Source organism: Pleurodeles waltl, chromosome 8, assembly GCF_031143425.1.
Source record: "Pleurodeles waltl isolate 20211129_DDA chromosome 8, aPleWal1.hap1.20221129, whole genome shotgun sequence".
NCBI lineage: Eukaryota > Metazoa > Chordata > Amphibia > Caudata > Salamandridae > Pleurodeles > Pleurodeles waltl.
In genome coordinates this window covers 418426644-418452908 of record NC_090447.1, presented here as the reverse complement: position 1 = coordinate 418452908, position 26265 = coordinate 418426644, and the positions used below count along the sequence as shown (strand labels likewise).

General features: G+C 45.2%; 1 protein-coding gene across 4 annotated transcripts in view; it reads left to right on the top strand.

Annotated features, from left to right (window-relative positions):
- Nucleotides 1-26265, top strand: part of HERC2 (HECT and RLD domain containing E3 ubiquitin protein ligase 2) — a 1448528-nt gene that overhangs the window by 1267737 nt on the left and 154526 nt on the right. For all 4 annotated transcript variants that reach the window (XM_069204283.1, XM_069204284.1, XM_069204285.1 and 1 more), the window contains 2 exons: nt 16231-16408; nt 17046-17207. In XM_069204283.1, coding sequence (XP_069060384.1) covers nt 16231-16408; nt 17046-17207 — 340 coding nt within the window. The remainder of the gene's footprint in view (nt 1-16230; nt 16409-17045; nt 17208-26265) is intronic.

The window sequence follows — 26265 nt, the reverse complement described above, 5'->3', positions numbered from 1 at the left end:
CAGTTGAGCCAGACTACACTCAAAGAAGGCTCCACATTCAAAAAGACACAGGGAAGATAAGCACTCTTCCCCCAATTAAGATGAAAAGAAGACTTGCCTTTCAAGAAAAGGACAAGCAGCCACAGGCAAAGGTGGCAAGACAAACAACTCCACCACCATCTCCACCACCATCAATGCACACATCACCGGTAGCCACTCCACCACTGATGCACTCCCCAACTCATACTGCAATGAGTCAAGATGATCCCGATGCATGGGACCTTTATGATGCTCCTGTATCAGATAACAGCCCAGACTGTTAACCTACAAGGCCGTCGCCACCTGAAGACAGTACATCCTACACGCAGGTGGTCTCAAGGGCAGCTGCTTTTCATAACGTCACCTTGCATTCAGAACCAATTGAGGATGACTTTTTGTTTAATACACTATCCTCCACTCATAGCCAATACCAAAGCTTACCTATGCTCCCGGGAAGGCTAAAACATTCCAAACAAATATTTTAGGATCCTGTAAAAGGCAGAGCCATAACTCCAAGGGTGGAAAAGAAGTACAAGCCTCCGCCAACAGACCCTGTATATATTACGCAGCAATTAACACCAGACTCTGTTGTTGTCGGGGCAGCTCGCAAGAGAGCAAACTCTCATACCTCGGGAGACGCACCACCTCCAGACAAGGAGCGTCGCAAATTCGATGCTGCGGGTAAAAGGGTTGCAGCACAAGCAGCAAACCAATGGCGTATTGCCAACTCACAAACACTTTTGGCAAGGTACGATAGAGCTCACTGGGACGAAATGCAGCATTTCATAGAACATTTACCCAAAGAGTTCCAGAAAAGGGCACAACAAGTTGTAGAAGAAGGACAAAGTATCTCCAATAATCAGATACGGTCAGCAGTGGATGCAGCAGATACGGCTGCAAGGACAGTAAATACTGCAATAACGATAAGGAGACACACATGGTTGCATACGTCAGGATTCAAGCCGGAAATACAACAAGCCGTGCTGAATATGCCCTTTAATGAACAGCAGTTGTTTGGGCCAGAAGTCGGCACTGCTATTGAAAAACTCAAAAAAGATATTGATACGGCAAAAGCCATGGGCGCACTCTACTCCCCACAGAGCAGAGGCACATTTCGCAAAACACAATTTAGGGGAGGGTTTCGAGGTCAACCTACAGAGACCACAACCTCACAAGCAAGGCCCACTTATCAATGCCAATATCAGCGGGGAAGTTTTCGGGGCAATATAGAGGTGGACAATTCCAAAAGAATAGAGGGAAGTTCCAAAGCCCCAAAACTCCTCAAAACAAGTAGTGACTTCCAAGTCACACATCCCCAAAACATAACACCTGTGGGGGGGAAACTAAGCCAATTTTACAAACATTGGTAGGAGATAACAACAGACACTTGGGTACTGGCAATTATCCAGCATGGTTATTGCATAGAATTCCTCAAATTCCCTCCAAACGTCCCACCGAAAACACACAATATGTCAAAACAACATATAGATCTTCTAGGACTAGAAGGTCAGGCATTGCTACTGAAAGAAGCAATAGAATTAGTACCAAATCAACAGAAAGGAACAGGAGTTTACTCTCTGTACTTTCTCATACCCAAAAAAGACAAGAGTCTGAGACCTATATTAGATCTCAGAACATTAAATACCTACATCAAATCAGATCACTTTCACATGGTGACATTACAGGACGTAATCCCACTGCTCAAACAACAAGACTACATGACAACACTAGACCTAAAGGATGCATATTTCCATATACCGATACATCCTTCACACAGAAAGTACTTAAGGTTTGTATTCCAAGGGGTACATTACCAATTCAAGGTGTTGCCATTCGGAATAACAACTGCGCCAAGAGTTTTTACAAAATGCCTAGCAGTCGTAGCTGCACATATCAGAAGGCAGCAAATACATGTGTTCCCGTACCTAGACGATTGGTTAATCAAAACCAACACACTAGAACGGTGTTCACAACACACAAAGTATGTCATAGAAACCCTCCACAAACTAGGTTTCTCAATCAACTACGCAAAGTCACACCTTCTGCCGTGTCAAACACAGCAATACTTAGGGGCGACAATCAACACAGCAAAAGGGATTGCCACTCCAAGTCCACAAAGGGTTCAGGCATTTCACAATGTAATACAGGCCATGTATCCAAAACAAAAAATACAAGTCAAAATGGTGATGAAACTCCTAGGCATGATGTCCTCATGCATAGCCATTGTCCCAAACGCAAGGTTGCACATGCGGCCCTTACAACAGTGCCTAGCATCACAATGGTCACAGGCACAGGGTCAACTTATAGATTTGGTGTTGGTAGACCGCCAAACATACACCTCGCTTCAATGGTGGAACAGTATAAATTTAAACCAAGGGCGGCCTTTCCAAGACCCAGTGCCACAATATGTAATAACGACAGATGCCTCCATGATAGGGTGGGGAGCACACCTCAATCAACACAGCATCCAAGGACAATGGGACTGTAGACGGGTCGCGGAGACCGCGTCTTACTTACCCCGAATCCACCATTACTCTGCAGGCTCCCCGGAGACAACGTTGCGTTCCCCTGGCAACGAGGGGACGCCACGCCGTAACAGCTAAGACGACTTCCGGGTTCCTGCAGAGGAAAAGAAAAAAGGACAACGATCCTGGGAAGAGGCAGAACGCGACGGAGAAGCAGAACGAGACGGAGAGAACGCCGACCGGGAGAACAGAGTCACCAGCAACCCCATCGAGGAAGCAGGAGTCAGACTGCAGAAGAAGTGAAGAAACGCGGGAAACGGCGAAAGGAGAGACGCCGGAGACGCGAGAATGCCGCCACGACCCCGGAGGGTCGTGGCTTAATAAGGTACGGTCCCTCCTAGGGACAGGAGGGTTACGGGGAATCACGGGCACTGGGAAAAGGCCTCAGGGAGGCGGGAGGAAGGACGGGGAGGGTGAATAAGTCACAAGGGAAGGGGAAGGAAGGGAACCAGGCACTATGCGAACACCAGGAGCCCTAAACCCCACCTCTGACCACCCCCTCACGGACCTACCCTGCTTGCTACCCTTTCCCTCACGAGCACAATAAACAGCCCGTTCCCGCAGAAGGACTTACCTGTTCCTTTCTTTTCTCTTCATGCCCGGAATCCGAGAGAGACGCCCACATCCTTCACAACCGGGATAGACCAGAGGGAGAGGAAACCTAAGAAAGAGAGAAAGAAAGAAATTGAGAAGAGCAGAAAACCCGAGGCTTACCAAATATCTATAAACATTGAATAAGTGAATATCTTGTGAATAAAACAGAGAATAAAACTTCAAGCCTAAAACGCATATACCCCTTCTCTGACTCTACATGATCCGCTCGTATAGCAGCCTACCACAGTGGTGTCAGAAGTGGGATATAATTCCCAGGTGGGCTTACGAGCGTGCTTTATCATGAGTGAATCCCCATCCCTCGAGGATATGATTAAGCAACTGGCAGAAGGACAAAGACATCTGCAGTTGGTGTGGGAAGCACACCAAAGAGAGGCCAAGGAAGACCGGGAGGCCTTACAATCGGCCTTAAAAAGTCAGGCTACAATCTTAGCCAATAACCAACTAGTACATGAGACCGCATTACAAAAGTTAACCGATTCAATAGCGACCAGTAAGGTGCATCCAAACGTTCCCAGTTCGGTCCTACAAAAGTACCAGGAGGGGGAAGACCCAGGCTCGTTTTTTACTAACTTTGAGAGGGTAGCCTCGTCTGCTCAATGGCCAGAGGACCGCTGGGGTCAGTATGTGGCACCCCTGCTTACTGGATTCCTACAGACTGCATACCAGTCTGCCAACCCTGACGGTACTACCCCTTACAAAGATATAAAAAAAAGTATCCTGGGGCGAGTCGGACATGATACGGAATATTATCGTTTAAAATTTAGAAAAATAAAGTGGAGTACGAACGAAGACCCTCGCTCCTTCTACTTCCGGGTGAAAGACTTGGCTCTAAAATGGTTGGGACCCATAGGGACAACCCGGGAAGATGTCATTAAGACAATTATTTTAGAACAGTATTTAGATTCCCTGCCCCCTAGTACTAAGAACTGGATCCGTCAACACCCAAAGGTGGACACTGAGGCTGCTATTGATTTGGCTTGTGCTTTCCATCGTTCTGCAGAAATTAAACCCTTGTCTCCGAGACCTTTCCAAAAACCTCCCACCCCTCTATCAAAACCAGTTCCCAGGTATTTCCCAGAAGAAACCCGGTTCCCTAAACCCATAGAACATCACCCTATGCAGTCCCCACAATGTTTCCACTGTGGAGAGTGGGGCCATATTGCAAGAATATGTCCAAGGAAAGCTGAAGGACCGGAACCCATGGAAATTGGGGTCACACGACGTAGAGTTCTATGTACAGGAAAAGGGAATGAGAAATGTAGATACGCTGTCACCATAAATGGACAGGTCATTTCGGCATTAATTGATTCAGGATGCAGCCAATCTGTAATCCGGAAGGGTCTAATCCATCTTGATACTTCTGTTACCGACAGCTGGGTCTCCATCTGTTGTATACATGGAGACAAAGGAAGTTATCCCCTCACAATGGTTAAAATTGAATGGGGTCCCTTTCAGGATATGGTTTCGATAGGGGTTATGGATCGATTAATCGAGGACTGCATTATAGGGACTGATTATACTCGATTCTATGACCTATTAGACCAAGTCCGCGGACCCACTGTGACTCCCGAGTGGTGGACCGAAGCCCCTTTTTCCGATTCCTCCATTGAAGTTCCACCCCACCGAAAGAAACTCACACGAAATGAGAAAAGACTTGAGAGAAAACAATATCAGGAAGCCCGAAAGATGAAGGAAGTTCCTAAACTAGTAGCAGAAATTAGCAGCAGGCCCATCTCCTTCCAAACCAGCCAGAGAGAAGATCCTACCCTTTCCCACGCCTGGAGCTCGGCTAAAACAGGGATCACCAATGAGGTGGGTCACTATTTTCTTGTCAAGAAAAACCTCCTATACCGAATAACTATAACTGTTACGGGAGAAACCAAGCAACAATTAGTAGTCCCTGAACCATTTCGAGCCCAAGTACTGTTTTTAGCCCATAATCAACCCGGGGGAGGTCATTATGGTCGGGAAAAAACAGAAGAATATCTTATGCGAAAATTCTATTGGCCCGGAGTGTATGCTCAGATACGCAGATACTGTTCCCAATGTCCTAGATGTCAATTAACTGAACCAGGAATGCCCCGGAAAGCACCACTATACCCTTTACCCATTATTGATATCCCTTTTAAACGGGTGGGTATGGACCTCGTAGGGCCCCTACTTCCCTCTTCTAAAGGACATACTTACATTTTAGTCATAGTTGACTATGCGACTAGATACCCCGAAGCCATACCCCTCTCCAGCATGACAACCAAAACAATAGCACAAGCCATGATAACAGTGTTCTCCCGAATAGGTTTTCCCCAGGAAATACTGACAGATCAAGGTACACCCTTTATGTCAAAACTCATGAAACAGATATGTCAGATATTAGGGATCACCCAACTACGGACCTCGGTCTATCACCCCCAGGCAGACGGGTTGGTAGAACGATATAACCGCACTATAAAGACATTGCTGCGGAAAACTGTGGACGAGTCCGGTCGCAACTGGGATCAGAAGCTTCCCTTGGTCCTGTATGCCATACGAACCCACGAACAGTCTTCTACGGGACACAGTCCCTTTGAATTGGTTTTCGGGAGACAACCTCGTTGTCTCCTGGATATGGCCGCCGAGACGTGGGAGGAAGAACAGGAAGAAGGGAAAGCCTGATTGACTATATCCACCAACTCAAAAGTCAGTTACAGACCCTCTGGGATGACGTCCATAGTCATTTAGTCACGGCTCAAAAACAACAAAAATCATACTATGACAAGGGAAGCAAAATACGTTCTTTTCTCCCCAATGATCAGGTCCTCATCATGCGACCTACATCTGATCATAAACTTGCTAAATGGCAAGGACCCTATAGGGTTATTAGAGCAGTGTCTCCTGTTACTTACCTATTAGAGATAAACACCTGCCAGAGGAAAACCCAAATTTACCATATAAATTTATTAAAACAATGGAGACCTTCAGAAGAGACTGAGGAACAAACAGACACCGGTTGTTTTGTCTCCTCTACCAAAGAACGGGAACTAGATCTATGCCCTTTAAGAATAACACATCCAGAAGAGAAACCCAGTATTAATAAGGAGCTAACCGAAACTGAAAAAAAACAATTATACACCCTAATCGAACAACATCCCCATTTCTTCTCAGAAATACCGGGAAAAACTTCATTGATATATCTTCACATTAAAACACCTGAAGGACATGTAGTACGTCTTCGTCCTTATCGCATCCCTGAAGCACGAAAACCCATCATTGAAACCGAAGTCGAAACAATGTTAGCGTTAGGGGTCATTGAACCCTCTAACAGTCCCTGGAATTCCCCGATAGTGTTGGTTCCTAAACCAGACGGATCGATTAGATTTTGTATTGATTTTCGCAAACTTAATGAGATCTCCCTGTTCAACACCTACCCTATCCCCAGAGTGGATGACATCTTAGAGAAATTAGGGAAGGCTTGTTACTTATCCACCCTTGACTTAACCAAGGGGTATTGGCAGATACCCCTCCACCCCGATGCCAAAGAAAAAACAGCCTTTTCAACCTCCTCCGGTCTTTATCAATTCACGGTTTTACCTTTTGGTCTTCACGGCGTCCCGCGACTTTCCAGCGCCTGATGGATCGAATCTTAAAACCCTTCCAGACCTTTACCGCAGCCTACCTAGACGACATTGTCATCTTTAGTGAAACCTGGCAAGATCACTTATTGCATCTGCATACAATCTTCTCTGCCTTAACTGAGGCCGGTTTAACTGCCAACCCTAAGAAATGTTTACTAGGAAGCACTGAAGTCTCATATCTAGGTTATGTCATAGGGAACGGCACTCTACAACCGCAGAAAAGCAAAGTTGAGGCCATACTCCAAGCAGCTAAACCAAGAAGGAAGAAAGACCTACGATCATTCCTAGGCTTAGTAGGATACTACCGCCGATTTATCCCCAATTATTCTACCATTGCAGCCCCTCTGACTGACCTCCTGACTAAACAAAACCCCACGAAACTGGCCCCATTTACCGACTCCCAACAGAGTAGTTTTGATCGATTAAAACATTCCCTTACCACAGACCCAATACTAAAATGTCCCGATTTCTCAAACAGTTTTCACTTATATACTGATGCTTCGGACGTCGGTCTCGGAGCTGTACTCACCCAGCCCGATGGAGAGGGTTTTGTCCACCCTGTGATTTTTCTAAGTAGAAAACTGTTTCCGCGAGAGACCCATTACCCAACTATCGAAAAAGAATGTCTCGCCATCAAATGGGCTGTGGACTCCTTGCAGTATTATCTTTTAGGCAGGTCCTTCGTTTTATTTACTGACCATGCCCCTCTCACCTGGCTTGCCTCTCACAAAGACACTAACTCCAGAATCTTGAGATGGTTCCTAGAACTGCAACCATTTACGTTCCAGGTACGCCACATCCCTGGTTCCCAACAAGGTCCTGCCGACTACCTCTCCCGGTTTCCTCCTTCGTCCTCCTCGGTCTTCGAGCAGTCCCGATCATGGGTAGGGGACTGTAGACGGGTCGCGGAGACCGCGTCTTACTTACCCCGAATCCGCCATTACTCGGCAGGCTCCCCGGAGACGACGTTGCGTTCCCCTGGCAACGAGGGGACGCCACGCCGTAACAGCTACAACGACTTCCGGGTTCCGGCAGAGGAAAAGAAAAAGGACAACGATCCTGGGAAGAGGCAGAACATGACGGAGAAGCAGAACGAGACAGAGAGAACGCCGACCGGGAGAACAGAGTCACCAGCAACCCCATCGAGGAAGCAGGAGTCAGACCGCAGAAGAAGTGAAGAAACGCGGGAAACGGCGAAAGGAGAGACGCTGGAGACGCGAGAATGCCGCCACGACCCGGAGGGTCGTGGCTTAATAAGGTACGGTCCCTCCTAGGGACAGGAGGGTTACGGGGAATCACGGGCACTGGGAAAAGGCCTCAGGGAGGCGGGAGGAAGGACGGGGAGGGTGAATAAGTCACAAGGGAAGGGGAAGGAAGGGAACCAGGCACTACACGAACACCAGGAGCCCTAAACCCCACCTCTGACCACCCCCTCACGGACCTACCCTGCTTGCTACCCTTTCCCTCACGAGCACAATAAACAGCCCGTTCCCGCAGAAGGACTTACCTGTTCCTTTCTTTTCTCTTCATGCCCGGAATCCGAGAGAGACGCCCACATCCTTCACAACCGGGATAGACCAGAGGGAGAGGAAACCTAAGAAAGAGAGAAAGAAAGAAATTGAGAAGAGCAGAAAACCTGAGGCTTACCAAATATCTATAAACATTGAATAAGTGAATATCTTGTGAATAAAACAGAGAATAAAACTTCAAGCCTAAAACGCATATACCCCTTCTCTGACTCCACTTGATCCGCTCGTATAGCAGCCTACGACAGGGACACTCAGCAAAAACAGTTTCACATAAATCACTTAGAACTATTGGCAGTATTTCTAGCGCTGAAAGCATTTCAACCCATAATAAGCCACAAACACATTCTTGTCAAAACAGACAACATCACAACGATGTATTACCTAAACAAACAGGGAGGGACACACTCAACACAGTTGTATCTCCTGACACAGAAAATATGGCATTGGGCGATTCACAACCACATTCGCCTAATAGCACAATTTATTCCAGGAATTCAGAATCAGTTAGCAGACAAACTCTCTCGGGATCTCCAACAGATCCACGAATGGGAGATTCACCCCCAAATACTGAACACTTACTTCCAGAGTTGGGGAACACCACAAATAGATCTATTTGCAACAAAGGAAAACGCAAAATGCCAAAACTTCGCATCCAGGTACCCACAAGATCAGTCTCAGGGCAATGCGTTATGGATGAATTGGTCAGGGATATTTGCTTACGCTTTTCCCCCTCTCCCACTCCTTCCGTATCTAGTAAACAAATTGACTCAAAACAAACTCAAACTAATACTAATAGCACCAACTTGGGCACGACAACCTTGGTACACAACACTACTGGACCTGTCAGTAGTGCCTCATATCAAACTACCAAACAGACCAGATCTGTTAACTCAACACAAACAGCAGATCAGACATCCGAATCCAGCATCGCTCAATCTAGGGATCTGGCTCCTGACGTCTTAGAATTCGGACACCTAGACCTTACACAAGAATGTATGGAGGTCATCAAACAGAAAACCTACTACAAGACATTGCTACGCAAATAAATGGAAATGATTTGTTTATTACTGTCATAATAATCAAATTCAACCATTACACGCGTCCGCTAAAGACATTGTAAGCTACTTACTACACTTACCAAAATCTAAGTTAGCTTTTTCATCCATTAAAATACATCTCACAGCAATTTCTGCTTATCTGCAAATTACACATTCAACTTCACTATTTAGAATCCCAGTCATAAAATAATTTATGGAGGGTCTAAAAAGGATCATTCCACCAAGAACACCACCAGTTCCTTCGTGGAACCTCAATATTGTATTAACGCGACTCATGGGTCCACCATTCGAACCCATGCACTCTTGTGAAATGCAATACTTAACTTGGAAAGTAGCCTTCCTAATAGCTATCACATCTCTCAGAAGAGTAAGTGAAATACAAGCCCTTACCATACAGGAACCCTTTATACAAATACACAAACATGAAGTGGTTCTACGCACAAATCCCAAATTTTTGCCAAAAGTTATATCACGTTCCACTTAAACCAAACTGTGGAACTCCCAATGTTTTTTCCAAAAACCGACTCTAGCTGAAAAAACATTACATACATTAGACATAAAAAGAGCTCTAATGTACTACATTGATAGAACCAAACAGTTTAGCAAAACAAAACAATTGTTTGTAGCTTACCAAAAAACTCATACAGGAAATCCAATATCCAAACAAGGCATTGCCAGATGGATAGTTAAATGTATTCAAACCTGTTATGTTAAAGCTAAGAGAGAACTGCCTATTACACCAAAGGCACACTCCACTAGAAAGAAAGACGCCACAATGGCCTTTCTAGGAAATATAGCAATGACAGAAATCTGTAAGGCAGCCACATGGTCAACGCCTCATACATTCACTAAACATTACTGCGTGGATGTGTTAACAACACAACAAGCCACAGTAGGACAAGCAGTACTAAGAACATTATTTCAAACAACTTCAACTCCTACTGGCTAAACCACTGCTATTGGGGAGATAACTGCTTACTAGTCTATGCACAGCATGTGTATCTGCAGCTACGCATGCCATCGAACGGAAAATGTCACTTACCCAGTGTACATCTGTTCGTGGCATGAGACGCTGCAGATTCACATGCGCCCTCCCACCTCCCCGGGAGCCTGTAGCCTTTATAAGTTGATTAAAATTAAACTTGTACATTTGTAAATATAACACTTTTAGTCACATTATGTACAAACATACTTACTCCATTGCATGGGCACTATTACTATCTACACAACTCCTACCTCACCCTCTGCGGGGAAAACAATCTAAGATGGAGTCGACGCCCATGCGCAATGGAGCCGAAATGGGAGGAGTCCCTCGATCTCGTGACTCGAAAAGACTTCTTCGAAGAAAAACAACTCATAACACTCCGAGCCCAACACTAGATGGCGAGATATGCACAGCATGTGAATCTGCAGCGTCTCATGCCACGAACAGATGTACACTGGGTAAGTGACATTTTCCATATATATACAAACACACACACACACACACACACATACACACATGAATACACACACATATGCACACATATATGTACATACATATACATATTTAAACCATGAGTAAATATACTTAGTTAAACAGGTTTAAAGACTGTGTGTGTGGTTTATGGTTATGACATAGTAGTGATACATATTTTCTAAAGAACTATATATGACTAGAATGTACATATAATCAGAAAAAATATTTATCAACATAGGCATATGCCGTACATAGTTGTTTGAATACGGTGGTTATGAAGGAAAGAGCCAATTATAGAGTAGTTTTCTGAAGACAAGATAGTTATCTGTGTCTTTATAGTTGGGGGTAATGAATTCCATAGTTTGGCTGCTTGAACGGAGAAGGATGTACCACCTATAGTCTTTTTCTTGTATGGTGGTGTTCTAAGGTGGGGTGCCAATCTTGAGCGGAGGTTTCTTTGTTGAATGTATTTGGTTATTTTGTTTCTGATAAAAAGCGGTCCTGTTCCATGTAAAGCTTTGTGGGTGATACAAAGCAGCTTGAAAGTGCATCTTCTGGCAATGGGTAACCAGTGTAGTGCTCTCAAGGCAGGGGAGATGTGGGCTTGTGGCTTTACATGTAATAGTAGCCTGGCTGCGGAGTTCTGAATACGTTGTAGTTTTTTCATAATAGATAGAGATGAGCCATGGTAGAGGCCATTGGCATAGCCCAGTTTGGATAGTACAAGCAAGATAGTAGCTTGCACCTTGTATGGAAATCCGAGGTGGGGGAAGATGCGTCGTAGGGTCTTCAAGGTGATGAAGCTTGTTAGTGCTAATTTGTCAACTTGGGCATTCATAGTTAACTTGGCGTCCATGGTGATTCCATGGTTTTTAACTTCCTTGGATAATTGAGGAGGTGGTCCAAGATATGTCTTTTTGATGGAGGCAGTTTCCACAGGGACAAAGTGGATGCTGCTCAGGAAAGGTTGGGGGTGCGGAGGGTAACAACCCGATCCTTGGGCCTTTTAGTCAGTCTCCTGTGATTACAGACAGAGTTGAACATTTCTGGAGTCCTTGAAAGGATTTCATGTCTGGCAATGCCAACACTCCCAGCCTCTCTGCCACCAAAATCAGCTAATCAATCAATACAGAGGCAAAAGTAGGAGTCATCAGACCTAGCAAACCTCCTCCTCTTCCCAGGCACCACTTGGAAGGCGACTTAAGCTCACCCGTGAAGGAACATCTGCGAGCGGTGGGAGGCTCAGGTATCCTTCTTTCTACAGACCTGGAAGGCCTGAACCATTATATCAGTGAGTTCTTCAAATTGCACACATAGGCCTTCCTGCGGGCTCCTTAACAGAATCGCTACCCATCAGTCCAAAGACCATCTTTCTATCCTACAATAGGGGTTGGCAGCCCTGCTGCAGAAGGATATAGTGGAGTTGGTTCCAGTACAGGAAGTCAGATGCAATACCTACTGGTTCCCAAGAAGAATGGCATTCTTCATCAGATCCAAGACCTTAGGAGCTTAAATGTATTTCTTCATAAGGAAAAATTCATGATGTTGTCCCTGGTTCAGGTTCTGTTGATGTTTGAAGCAGAAAATGAGATGTGTCCCTGGACCTGCAGGGCATCTATTTTCATATACCAAACCTACAGTCCCACAGGAGGTACTTATGTTTCATGGTGATATCCACTCACTTTGATTTTGTAAGCCTTCTGTTTGGATTTGTATCTACACCTTGAGTGTTCACCAAGGTGATGGCAGTGGTTCTAACTCCATTGAGATGGTCGGATATATCTGTGTTCCTGTATTTGAAAGTCTGACTGCTGATGGCCAGCATGCTGAAGATGGTGTTTGACCCCCTCTTGGCAACATTATCCCAGCTGTTGAACTTTGGCTTTTTCATCAATGTGCCAAAGTGTCTCCTAGAGCCGCTTCTTGTATTCATGGGTACAGTACTGAGCAAACCTTTCCCTCCTCCTCAGAGGACCAGGTCATTAGAGGAGCATCTGGCCCAAAGGATGTCCTTTTATTCTCACCATCCTTGGTTATAGTGGTGACAGATGCCTCCAGCCTCAAGTGGGTTGGTCACCTGGAGAAGCTGGAGATCAGAGGCCTTTGGTCTCCAGAGGTGCAGATACTCCACATTAGTCTCCTTAAACGGAGGGCAATGCCTTCTTCCTTTTCCAGGCAATCTGCCCAGATATTGATGAACAAAATTCCCTCATGGCATACATTAAGAAACAGGGAGGGGTGGGGTCCCTGAGAAGTGTAAGGCTCTGGTTGTTGTTGCAACAGCATGGATTTGTGCTAGACGCTTACCAACTGGTTGGGTCCAAGTATACCCGATCCAACAGCCTCCAACTCCCTTTGTGATGTCTCAATGGGATTTGAAACTCATTCTAACCTTTTTGATAGGTGGTTCCTTTGAGCCTCTTCACAGTTAGTCAGTTATGACTGTTGATGTTCGAGGGAGTTTTTCTTGTGGACTTCCCCTCAGAGAGGCATGTTAGTAAGTTGGAAGCACTGAGCGTTCACACGCCTTTCACATGTTTCTTTCCAGACAAATTGGTACTTCGCCCTAAACCGGCTTTCCTACCTTAGACAAGGACCCCTTTCGATCTGACGCAATCCACTACCCTTCCTATTTTCTGCCCTCTCCCTCATCCCACCAAGAATGAGGAGAGACTTCACAGGCTGGAGCCTACTAGGTGTTCTGTTAGTTTTTAAATTGACTGCACTAAAGTGATCAGGTCTTTAGTCCAGCTATTTGAGGGATGTATGGATTAGCAAGAAAGGCAAGGCAGTCCAAAAGAGGACCTTGTTCTTCTGGATTATACTCTGTCTAAGGATGTATTAAACTCTCATCAAAAATAGATTGCTGGATTGAATCTGTGCTCAGTCACCAGAGAAAAATCGTTGACATCAGCATATCCTAGGTGTGTTCCCATAACAGATTTGCTATACGGCAACATGGGCTTCCCTGCACAATTTTCCTAAGCACTATTGCTTGGAATTAGAGATGAGAGGGGCTGGTCATTTCACATGCTTGATGCTCCAGGATTTCCTTCTATGACCATTCCTTCAGTCCAATTACTGGGGAGAAAGAAGGGCTACTGCTTTACTGCTTGGTATCTATTCAACAGGTGTGGAATCTGCAGGTAGAATTATCCATGAGCAGAAAAAAATGACTTCGTTTTGGTAACTATCTTTCTGGTGGATACTTCACCCTCAAATTCCTCACCGATTCCATCTGACTCCCCATTCTGAAGGATGGCCGTAGGTCACTTTTATAAAAGTTCTAATTGAGGTTTTTCACTGCACTGTCTCAAATTGATTGCCATTTCCTTGTTTCTGCCTTTAATGGTACTGAACAAATGGACGGGGAACTGATGTCAGTGTGCCGGGTGGGTGCTGTGACACCAGTGACATCATGAAGGTGTTGCTTCTGGCTCTCTATAGTAGACAGGGCCCCCTATAGGCAAAGGTGAAATGTTGAGTCGCTGGGTCCAGTCTGGCGCCTAAGGATATTCAACATCAGGAATCCACAATAGACAGAGTATCCACCAGAAAGATTGATTGGAAAGGTAAGTAACTTTTTTATTTGTACCCCATGGGCTGATCCAATACTCAGGAAGTTTGTAACTGTAAAGATAGTTCTTCAATTCTTAGTGCCAAAGCTAGAACCCCTAACATTTGTGTTCTCCAAGAGGGTGTGTACCTAACCTTACTTACCTGCATTGTATCATCTGATTTTGTGCCACTGCTTGGACAGTGTTGCCTGGCTGGCTTTTTTGTCTACCTGAATAGGTCAGCTAGACTATGACCTAGGCGGTCTTCCTATTGAGACTGAAAAGGTCCAGACTGCTATGCATGAGCTCCTAGACCACAGCCTGTCCAAGTGCCATTGAAAATACGGACGGGATATCTGTCCCAAATGTGCTCAACCATTTGTTTTTCAAAAGGAGATTTTATATGAGTCACTTTGAAACATTGTTTGTGTTGATGTTGAACGTTAGAATATTATTATTATAATTGAATAATGGAATGCTGTATATGGGGTCACTGTAACGCTACACCTATATTTTCCAAGTTCTGTTGAGGCACCATATTGTTTACTGTCTTTGCAGCTTACAAACTTTTAAGTGTAGAGATGAAAAACAAATATTTGCAATACAATGGGTCTTGTGTGTGTCTGACTTAATAATTGTTAACTTTGTAAAGTCCTAACTGGTCTTTTCTTGCCACATAAATTGAAAATGAAAAGTAAAACAGTTGACATAAGCAAGCCAATTCAAAGCGCCACGGCTGCCATGATCATGAGCGCAAATAAGAGACACAAAAGGAAAAAGAAGTTCGCTTGCAGTCAAACATATTTGCAAAAGTGCAATTTTCCATGTAACCGGGTCGATGTCCAAGGCGGTAGCAAAGCTGCCCAAAGAGGGACAAACGTAAAGAACTTCCCAGTGATCACAAAGGATTTTTTAAAAGCAAGCCCACGAACGAGTGATAGTGATGGGTGTGCGGTGGGCGTGGTTAAAAGCCCACAGATAGCTTACAACAGGCCAGAGTGCTTGCGCGCCCGACCTAAAAAAGTGGCACAAAGCTCTGTGTTGGCTTTTAAACACAACTAACTAGTTGCCTCATTACACATGAAGGGTCATAACAGCCCTTGTGATTTTAATCTTGCCGAAGAAAGACGCCAATAAACAGGGATTGGTCTACCTCAGTATATTTTTAAATTATACGTCCTACCTATAACCGCAGGGAGGAAATACCAACGAACAACCCCATGTATGATGCCTCAGCGTAATAGAAAACTCGCTTAGATATCCGAAACGGAGGGAGCCCAATTCGGACACCATCTGGGTCTGGGGTGAGGAGAGTAAAACCGATGAAACCTACTAAATTTTTGAGTGAGGATTCAGCATCCTTTTCAACAATAAACTCCATAGAACCAATCAGTGAAGCTAAGTGAGCCTGATACCTGTACATGTATTCAGTGGATCTTGCCTAACTTTTTTTGTTTTTTTGTGTTTATGGTGGGGAGAGTGGTTGGACAGTGCTAAACTACAGTCCCTCTTAATCCTCTGTTGTTGACCATTCCATTCCAGCCTGAATGGTGCAAAAAGGACCTGAAGTTAATGAAAGCAGTTGAGCCATTGTAAGTGTGATGGTGTTGTATGATATAAATAAACATCCTGTACTATTAATTGTATCTTTAATCTCCCTTCAGTGCAGAGTTAGCATTATTTAGCTTCTTTAATGAAATCGCTCCATTGTTGCAATTGGGCGTGGGATGTATAACATTGTTTTTTTTTATTTTTTTATTTAATATTAATGTTGTTTAGAAACACATAATTGTATTAGGTACAGTTAAAAATACCTGACAGTTTACAGTTTTATTATTTTAAAAATTTTTATTAACAGTCCTTGTGATCGCCCACGTGTGGTGGAATCTTTGCGGGGTATTGAAGTGGTGGACATTGCTGCTGGTGGAGCACACAGTGCTTGCATCACCTCAGCCGGCGAGCTTTATACGTGGGGAAAAGGTCGATATGGACGCCTGGGGCATGGAGACAGTGAAGATCAGCTTAAACCCAAATTGGTGAGGTTGCTTAAACATTTATTTGGAGATTTTGAAGATAGAGTTGAAACATTGAAATACTTGTCAGCACTTTAAGAACACACTCACACACCCTCTCATATTTTCCATGTGTCTGCAATAAAAGTCAGGGTATTACAATTTATAGTCATTTGAATTTGAATATGAATATGCTACATTGAAAAAAAAAATGAAGAAAAATGGAATGAGTTGAGGGATTGCACATTTGGAGACTTTGTAAGGCTGGTACACCTGAATGTTAATGTTTCACTGTTTCTCTGAGGCCCACTTCCTGGTCCCTATCACTTTTGTCCAAAATGCCTGCTTCATTTTTGCCTACAAAATGACCATCAGTGTCGATTTCTTCTGGTGTGGCAAATAGTTCCACACACTCCTTTACCCCAGCTGTGCTAATTTCTCAGTTTTATCGTTTAGTTTTGGAGGATTTCAGAATGTTTCTCTTACTTCTGAAGGCTACAGAGCATTCATGCTTGCGATATTTGCTTTTACAAGTTAACTGTGTAGAATTAAGCATAGTAATAAAGCAGTATTGGTTGTTAGGTAAATTTCTAGCAGTTAAGTATTAGAACTACAGTTATGTAATCCAAGCATAAAATAATGTAATTTTTTCATTCTTCAGGTGGATGCCTTGCAAGGTAGTCGGGTTGTTGATATAGCATGTGGCAGCGGAGATGCCCAGACACTAAGTCTAACTGATGACGATACTGTCTGGTCGTGGGGTGATGGAGACTATGGAAAGCTAGGACGAGGTGGCAGTGATGGTTGCAAAGTGCCCATGAAGGTATTGGTATTAGCTAATTTATTTTTTTAAATTCCTGATCTACTTAGCATCATGTAGTATTCTTGTCCGTCTTAATGCAAAAGAAAATAAATATACATTTAAATCGAATTTATAGAGTTTAATAATGCATCAAGTCAAAGCAAGGTAGATAATGTGTTGACTCCTCTTGAGCACCCAAGTGTGTTGATTTAATAATTAATTATAACAAGTAACGACTTAAATGGATCAAACTAGGTTAAAATGTTTGAAAGATGAGTAGTTGGTTAACAATCTGTCTGTTCCTCTTTTTATATTGCAAGCTCTGTGCTTACTCTAGCTTTGGTATATTATGCTCTTATTAAAGCTGCTAACTGTGCACGAATCATAGCAATGCAAGTTCATGACTCCCTATTGAAAGCAGCTATCTCTATGGTGATTACAGCAAGGTTAGACCATTCTGCTCTGTTTACAAAAGCAAAATCTGTTCAGATCCCAGCTATGAAACCTCAGTGGGTGTGTTTGTAGGAGTGCACCTTGGCACAATAGAGAAAGGATACAGTACTGAGCAGTGCACACAGTGATTGTGTGTGGTAAATGTATATGCATCTGGGGTGGAAAAATACATGGTGGTGACAGTTCTGGACAGTCTGTGTGCTGTATATGTATAGTGTGTGTCAGTGTACCTGCAATAGTACATTACATGGAGGACCCTGGGTTCCGTTTTGGGAAGCCCAGACCTGCCTGGTGAAGGCATGAGGAGTAGAGGAATCCCCCAGACAGATTTGTGTATTGCTGCATTCATGTGAGCTGGGTGGGACACGCTGGAGAATAATTGTGCCTAGCACCAGGACTGAAGCCAAGGCCTTCTATTCTCCCTGCTGGGTGAGGGGACATCACCCGGGGGAACCAAGACAACCTGATCTGGAGCACCAGTGTCTGCCTGTTTGACAAGACCAGTGTGCCCTTTGAGGAAAAGGAGAGCATTCAAGGGAGCGAGGTCCATTTGGGAGCCCAGCTGAGTAGACTCCTGGTGCAAGGTGTTAGGAGACTGCTGCTGCACTGATGGTATTGTTGCCCATGTGAAGATTCCATGTAGTGACCTTTGTATGCTACGAGAGGGCTGCAGTGGAGATAGCTGAGAGCGTAGTGCTGTGCAGGGTGAGTAAAGCCTGTGCAGTGCTGGTTATGACAACCTCATATGCCAGGACGGTCCGCCGTGGATGTTGTTGCAGATACGAAGGGCCAAAGCCTGTGCAGAGTCTAGCAGTGACCCGGTATGATTTTGGAGGGGAGGGTGCGGGGGGAGGGAGGAGGATTACATTGTGGTATGGAATACTGTGTGGTAAAAGTGCTGGCGTCTTGGCCAGTAATATTACAGCAGCCGCGTTAGCCAGGAGAGGCTACAGATACCCAAGTTGGTGCATGGATAGGGCCATAGCTCTATCGTAACACAAAACATCAAGGAGGATGCCATGGATCACATGCCTCTCCAGGACCCCAGCCGAGACCATCAAAATCTGTTGTTACGGGCCTATCTGATAGGGTCCTGGGGGACAAGCTGCTAAGGCCACTGCTGTGCCATTACAATTGACAATTTGGTAAGAGCAGGTGGGACAGGGATTTGCTAGCGAACCACTGGAGACCCAACCTCAAGGGGAAATATGCTATTATTATATATTTGTAATACTGCTTTGAACGTGTAGAGTTATAAATAAAATACTTCTTTTTATTATAAATATAAGTATCTGACTGGACATTGATTTATTGACACTACTGAGCACTGTTTGAGTTATGAGTCATATTCACTAACAAGTACACTCACCCTCTACCCGAGGGAGCCTTGGCCTGCTCGACTGTGGCTACCACTGAGAGTCAAGTGCAGAAGCTGTACTTGGCCCATTTGCTCAGGAGCCATAGTAGGATGAGCCCTGGGACAGTAGGAGCAAAAAAAGGCCCAACCCCCACAGTTAGGCCCAGTAAACGTGCGTACGCCGTTACCTTCTGAAAGGGGTTTTGACCCCATCCTGTTTAAAGTAGCCATCTCTCTGGGGACTATCTACCCTGTTCAAAGTAGCTAGCTCTGTACGAACTCTGAATATGGAACATCGTGCTACCCCAGTTAAAGAGCTCGCTCTGTCACACATTAGCTGCAGATCATCATGGCACCTTATTTAAAGCATTTATCTTTGTGGGGACCATAGTACGGGCAGACATTTTTTCTCTCTGTTTAAAGCAGCTAGTTCTGTACGAATTGTAGCTGTGGAACAGCATGCCACCCTTTTAAAAGCAGCTAATTCTTTGAGGCCAATCCAAGGGAAGTTCATTGTGCCTGTTTTAAGGTAGCTAGCTCTGACTGAGTATGAAATATTAAGCCATGATATTAAAAATATCCACTCAGATTATTAGTAGCTGTACATCTTGGCAGAATGAGCTACCTTCTCACAAACAAGCAGTACAAATACAGCTCTGGCATGGTTGCACCAGGCTTTTCATTTAAGACTGGTACCAAATATGACAGCACCACTAATGAAGCATGTTTCTCAGCAAGGACACACAGAAAATGTATAACCTTGGACAGTGCTTGATGCCATTAAGCCAGAACCAAGAGGAGAAAATATGGAAACAAATTCTAGTGAAGAGAGAAGCAACTTTAATACTCAAACTCCTGAGCCACCGCCCCGGGCCTAACTAGACATAAGAAATTTTCAGTATATTATAAAGAAACCTCTTACCATGAACAAGTCTGTATATTTTTTAATCCTGGGAACAGCATCCAATTATTTTTTCAGCAAGGCTGTAAGCAATCACAGAGGGTCAAGGTGTTTATTTTTTTATCTTTAACAGTGCATCTGTGGTGTGTTTCTGATTACTAGTCCAAATTGAATATGGCAACTTCTTTTCAATTCCACTATATAACAGGCTTCTGCTCCATCATGCATAATATACAAACTTAACTAGTACTAGATTATTTTTGGGAGACTCCTATAGAATTGAGTAGAGTGGGTGTTGAGCAGTTGCTTGAAATTGCCTGGGGACCCTCTGTGCTGGGTGGACCACCTGGACACGGGACATGGGCGTCGGGTGCATAGGGGTCAAGACTCATGCATCTGGAGTGAGGTGGGAGTCCTTGGTTGTAGGTTTCTTTAGACAGCTGCTGTCCTCGGGAGTTCTTGGTCCTTTTGGGTGGAGCTGGCAGAGGTCACTGAGCCCGCTGGACGCGTCGCTGGTCTTTTTGCAGGTTCTTTGAAGCAGGTGACAGACCGGTAGGGCTGGGGCCAAAGCAGTTGTTGTCTTCCTTCTACTCTGCGGGGGGTTTCAGCTTAGCAGTCCTTCTTCTTCTTGTAGCTCGTCAGGAATCTGGTGAGCTTGGTTCAGGGATGCCCTTAACTCTAGATTTAGGGGCGTGTTAGGGGTTAGAGGGCAGTAGCGAATGGCTACTGTGCCTGAGGGTGGCTTCTTGCCCCACTCCCTTTGAGGAGGTGGGCACATTCCTATTGGTCCCTGATCACCAAACCAAGATGGAGGATTCTGCAGGGAGGGGGACACCTCAGCTCTGGACATCTTAGGGGTGTTCCTGGCTGGGATGGTCACTCCTCCCTCTCTTCCCTAATTTTCCCGCCAGACTGGCCGCCAAAAGTGGGGCTTTGTCCAGGGGGTGGGCATCTCCACTGGCTTGAGTGCCCTTGAGGCTCTGTAACCTAAGGCCTGAGCCTTTGAGGCTCACCGCCAGGTCTTACAGTTCCTGCAGGGGGTGAGGTGTGAAGCACCTTCACTCAGGACAGACAGGCTTTGTTCCTGACCACAGAGTGCACAAAGGCACTCACCCCATGTGGTCAGAAACTTGTCTGAAAGTGGCAGGCTGGCACAGTCCTACACTAGCCGTTTGGCCTCTGTCTGCATTTTTCCATAAATCCCACACTGGCATCAGTTTGGGTTTATTGTGCTGAGAAGTTTGATACCAAACCTCCCAGTATTCAGTGAAGCCATTATGGTGCTGTGGAGTTTGTAATGACAAACTTCCAGACCATATAATCAATAGGGCTACACTGCACTTACAATGTCTAAGATTGAACTTACCTTAGAGACCTTCCCTGGCCACAGGGCCATTGGCACCATGGGTACCTTTTATAAGGGACTTAACTGAGTGCCAAGGCTGTGCCAATTGTGGAAATAAAGGTACAGTTTTAGGGAAAGAACACTGATGCTGGGGCCTGGTTAGCAGGGTCCCAGCACGCTTTCAGTCAAAGTTGGCATCAACATTAGGCAAAAAGTGGAGGGATAACCATGCCAACAGTGGCACGTCCGCTCTAGGAGTGTCTGGCAAGTCAGTGGTCTCAGTCACAGGGTCAGATACAGGATCTATTGTAAGTAGACAGCAGCATTCATCACTCTCTGCAGTGGTAGAACACACAAAATTTGTCAAAAGAGCGTCCGTTTCTTGACCCTGTTCCCTTCACTCTTACAGCGCATTCATGTCTGACAGGATGGGGTGCTCACCTACAAAATAGATCCATGCAAGGACTCTGGGACTCCAAACACAAAGTCCTATACATCAACTACTTGGAACTTCAAGCCATTCATCTGGCACTCAAAGCTTTCCTAGTTCACTTAACGGACAAGGTTGTTCTGGTATGAACAGACAACACAACTGCAATGTTTTATTTGCAGAAACTTGGGGGTGCACATTCTATACAGTTATCACACCTGTCTCAGACAATCTGGCATTGGGAAATAAGACACTGCATTTGCTTGTTAGTGGGATACCTCCCAGGGATGAACAACCACTTTGTCGACTTCTTCAGCAGGATGCAGCAACGAGTCCACAAATGGGAACTCCACCCTTCAGCCCTCCTTCCATATCTTCACAGGTGGGGGTTTCAACACATAGACCTGTTCACAACCTTAAACAAACCAAAATGCCCAAACTTCGCCTCCAGGCTCCCACAACCTCTATCCAAGGGCAATGCTCTGTGGATGAATTGGTCAGAGATATTTGCCTAAGTTTTTCCACCTCTCCCTCTTCTTCTCTCACCCTCATTCTAGTAGCTCCTACTTGAGCACAATCATGGTACACCACACTACTTGAACTATCAGTAATACCCCACGTGAAGCTTTTCCTACACCCGGATCATCTCACTCAGAACCACGGACGAATCAAGCATCCAAATTCCAAATAACTCAATCTTACGATTTGGTTCCTGAAGTCATAGAGTTTGGATACATGAATTTTCCCCCAGAGTGCATGACCATTCTTAAGGAAGCACTTAAACCCACCACTAGGGCATGTTATCCTGCTAAGTGGAAAAGATTTGTTTTCTATTGTCGTGAAAAACATATTGATCCCTTTAAAGCAACTGTTTAAGATATTGTCTGCTGTTTACTTCATTTACAGGTTTGTGGTCTAGCATATACTTCTACGCCTTCACCTTGCAGCAGTAGCTGTATACATGCAAAACAGACAACATGTATCATTGCTCCAAATACCTGTTGTTAAAGCTTTCATGGAAAGCTTAAAGAGGGTAAGTCCACCCTGAGTGCCTCCTGCACCAGTTTGGAATCTCAATATTGTACTCACTAGGCTTATCGGGCAACCGTTTGAACCATTGCATAACTGTCCAGTGCAGTTTCTATCATGAAAGCTAGTTTGTTTAATAGCAATCACCTCCCTAAGACTTGTTAGTGAGCTTCAGGCATTAACCTTGGAAGAACCATTTTTTTCAGATACATAAGGATATAGTAGTCCTACGGACCAACCCAAAATTTCTCCCCAAGGTAGTTTTCCATTCCACCTAAACCAAACAGTTGAATTACCAGTTTTCTTTCCACAACCTGACTCGGAAAGAGCTCTGCACACATTAGATGTAAAAGGAGCTTTAATATATTATATTGACAGAACTAAAGAGTTTTGTAAAACTAAACAACTCTTTGTTGCTTTCTCGCCTCCCCGCACAGGAAAGGCTATATCTAAAGCAGGTATCTCACGATGGATAATTAAATGTATCTAAACTTGTTACGCCAAAACTAAAAAGTTTGCCAACACCTCCTAGAATACACTCAACTCATAAGTTAGGAGCATCTATGGCTTTCTTGGTAACAAAGCAATAGCTCACATTTGTAAAGCAGCTATGTGGTCAACTCCACACACTTTTACTTAATACTACCTTGTGGATGTACTAGCATGCCAACAAGCAAATGTTGGACAGGCAGTGCTTCATACTCTTCTTCAGACAAAAACAACACCCATGGGTCAGCCCCCGCTTTATGGAGGGCACTGCTTTACAATCTATGCAGAGCATGTGTACCTACAGCCACACATGCCATTGAACAGATTATATTACTGCCACACATGACATTGAATGGATTATATTACTGACCCTGTAAGCATCTGTTTGAGGCATGTAGTGCTGTAGGTTCACATGCTCCCGCCCCAGAAACCCGTGACCTTTGTAGTATACTTTTACATTCTTATACACGTGTCTCATCTCACATATACACATCTCTTTCTAACATTTTACTCTCTCTCCATTCTCAACCAATTGCTGAAAAACAAATCTTACAGTGGAGTCCATGACCATCCGCACTATCACTGAGAAGAGGGGTCACTTTACCTTGTGAATCCAGAAGATTCTTCTTAGGAAAACAACTTGTACACATCCGCACCCAGCACTAGATGGCAGAAGTATGCCGAGCATGTGAATCTACAGCACTACATGCCACAAACAGATGCTTACAGGGTAAGTAACACAATCCTTTTGGAGGGTACATTATTTTTTGGCTGATTCCTTTCCATCCTCCTGCCTCTTCTTATGGCTCATTATAAAAAACAAAATAGAAGCCAGCCAACCGGACCTTGTTTCCCAGCATCCATTTCTACAAAGGATGACATCACTGCAATCCCCAGTGTACACCTCATCATTTAACTCCAAGGGCACCCCAACGGCATTACTTCTTTGTGCCACATAGGACCTTGAGCCAGAACCCCTGCTCAAATGCCACCCGAGTAAGAATCTTGAAGGTAAGATCTCATCATGTGTCTACCCAGCACCTCAATTACACCTAAACTCAGACCACTCAAATAACCCCAGCTTCCAATAAATCTGTCTAACCACCAAATGCCCCAAAAATGTAAAATACACATTACGACTTATTTTAGGCAATGCCTGCTTTGCAGTTCTTTAGGCTCTAGACATCAGACCTCATCACCTGTCACAGAATTGATGCACTCTTCATCACAGAAACATGGCTCACTCCCACTTTTTTGCACATCCTAGACGTCCTTGTTCCCACTGACTATAGCATCCAGCATGTAGACTATGCAAATAATAAGGGTGGAGGCCTCACCATCATCCATAAATCCTTCATGTCCTGTACACTAGGCAAGCAGGCAATACTCACCTGCATGTAGCTCCTTACATGCCTCTTCCAACTCTCCACAAATTAGTCCACCAACTTCCACTGCATCTGCAGATCTAATCAAGGGTTTCATTGATCAATTCTCCGACCTTTTCACCTCCTCAGCCGTCTGACACACAGAATCACCCTTCTGTGTGACTTCACCCTTCCAGATAGTACAAGCTCAAATAAAACTCAGACACCTCTCAACATCATCAACACACAAAGTGGTAGAGCATGTCACCCAACCAACATGCTCCAAAAGTCAAGTCTTCTCAGTAGTCTTCTAGACATCACCAACCATGCAGCCGTGGGGGGGGCATGGCTAAACGCCAAAGATGGCGGACGCTTAACTGCGGAGCTCCCGACCTGGGCCCACCACTACCACATTATCCTTGCGGGAATAGGGCCGTTAGATGTGGAAAGAGAAGCAGCACGGACGCGGCTCTGATGGGTGACCTGTGAAAAAGAACTGGGACCTATGTTGGCACAGTGTCGGCGTAGCCGGGAGTGTCAGTGAGTCGGGCCCGGAGTGGGCATGGCTTGCTTGGAGACAGCGGCATCCTTGGTGCGGAGACAGAGTGGGACATGGGGGTTGGTCGCCGCTTCGTGGGGGGACCCTGCATGTTTGCAGCCTGAGGCGGGGGTGTATGAGATGGACCCAGACGTTGGGAAAGCCTCCCTTCACCCTGGGGGCGAGGTGGAGCAATGCGTGGGCCTGAGCCCGGGACAGGCGGGCTTGCTGGGTGGCGAAATCGCCAGAAGCAGCATATGGCAGAGCTGCATAGAGTGGCATCCTGGGCGCACTGAGACAGACCTGCGGGAGTGTGGCAGCCAATGGTGAGTGTAATCACCCCACAACTCACATGGAACCTCAAAAACAGCGAGGCCATCTCCTTTAGGCCTGAGGGGAGGAACCAAGAGTTGGAGCAGCCCAGCACCACAGCACAGTGCATGCACTTAGGCCTCGTTGGATAATAGGCCCCGGGGGCCTTGCTTGATGGTGTGGCCCTGCAGCCAGGAGAGTCCATAGGTTTGAGGGCTGCCCGGAAGGCTCCATTAGGGGAGCCCAGGGGGACGGCGAACTACTGAGAGACTACCGCCCACCATTTTTTTTCTTTTGTTCTTCTTCTCTCTCTCCCGTTGCTGAACTAACTAGAAAGTCCTGATTGCTGAATGGGCTGTACTGCGTGGGAATGGCGGCCGTGGGGATTGAGCACGAATCCAGTGGCCTCTGACACGATCATACATGCATAGCAGAATGAGGCGCACCAGGGGAAGCACCCAGACAGTGCTGAAGCGTCGATGCAGGAGAACTGTGTACTGGACACTGCAATGGACCCCCGCTAGATAAATTGGACGCCATCCTGAAGGAAATTTGAGAATCCCGGATGGCAATTGAACAAAGACTGGGTTCTATCACTGCTGAACTTGGCATCTTAAAGGATGACCAGAGGAAATTGACGGACAGAGTAAAGCAAATGGAAACGGACGTCGCCGCCCTCTCCTGCATAGCCAAAAGGACAGCACAAATGCAATCCAACAGCTACAAAAACAAGTAGAAACCCTGCAGGAGAGAGTTAAAAATGCGAAAGGAAGGTCGCGCTGCAACAACATCCGGATAATTGGCCTTCCGGAGGGACGAGATGCCACACACTAGGTAGAGACTTGGCTGAAAACTATAGTG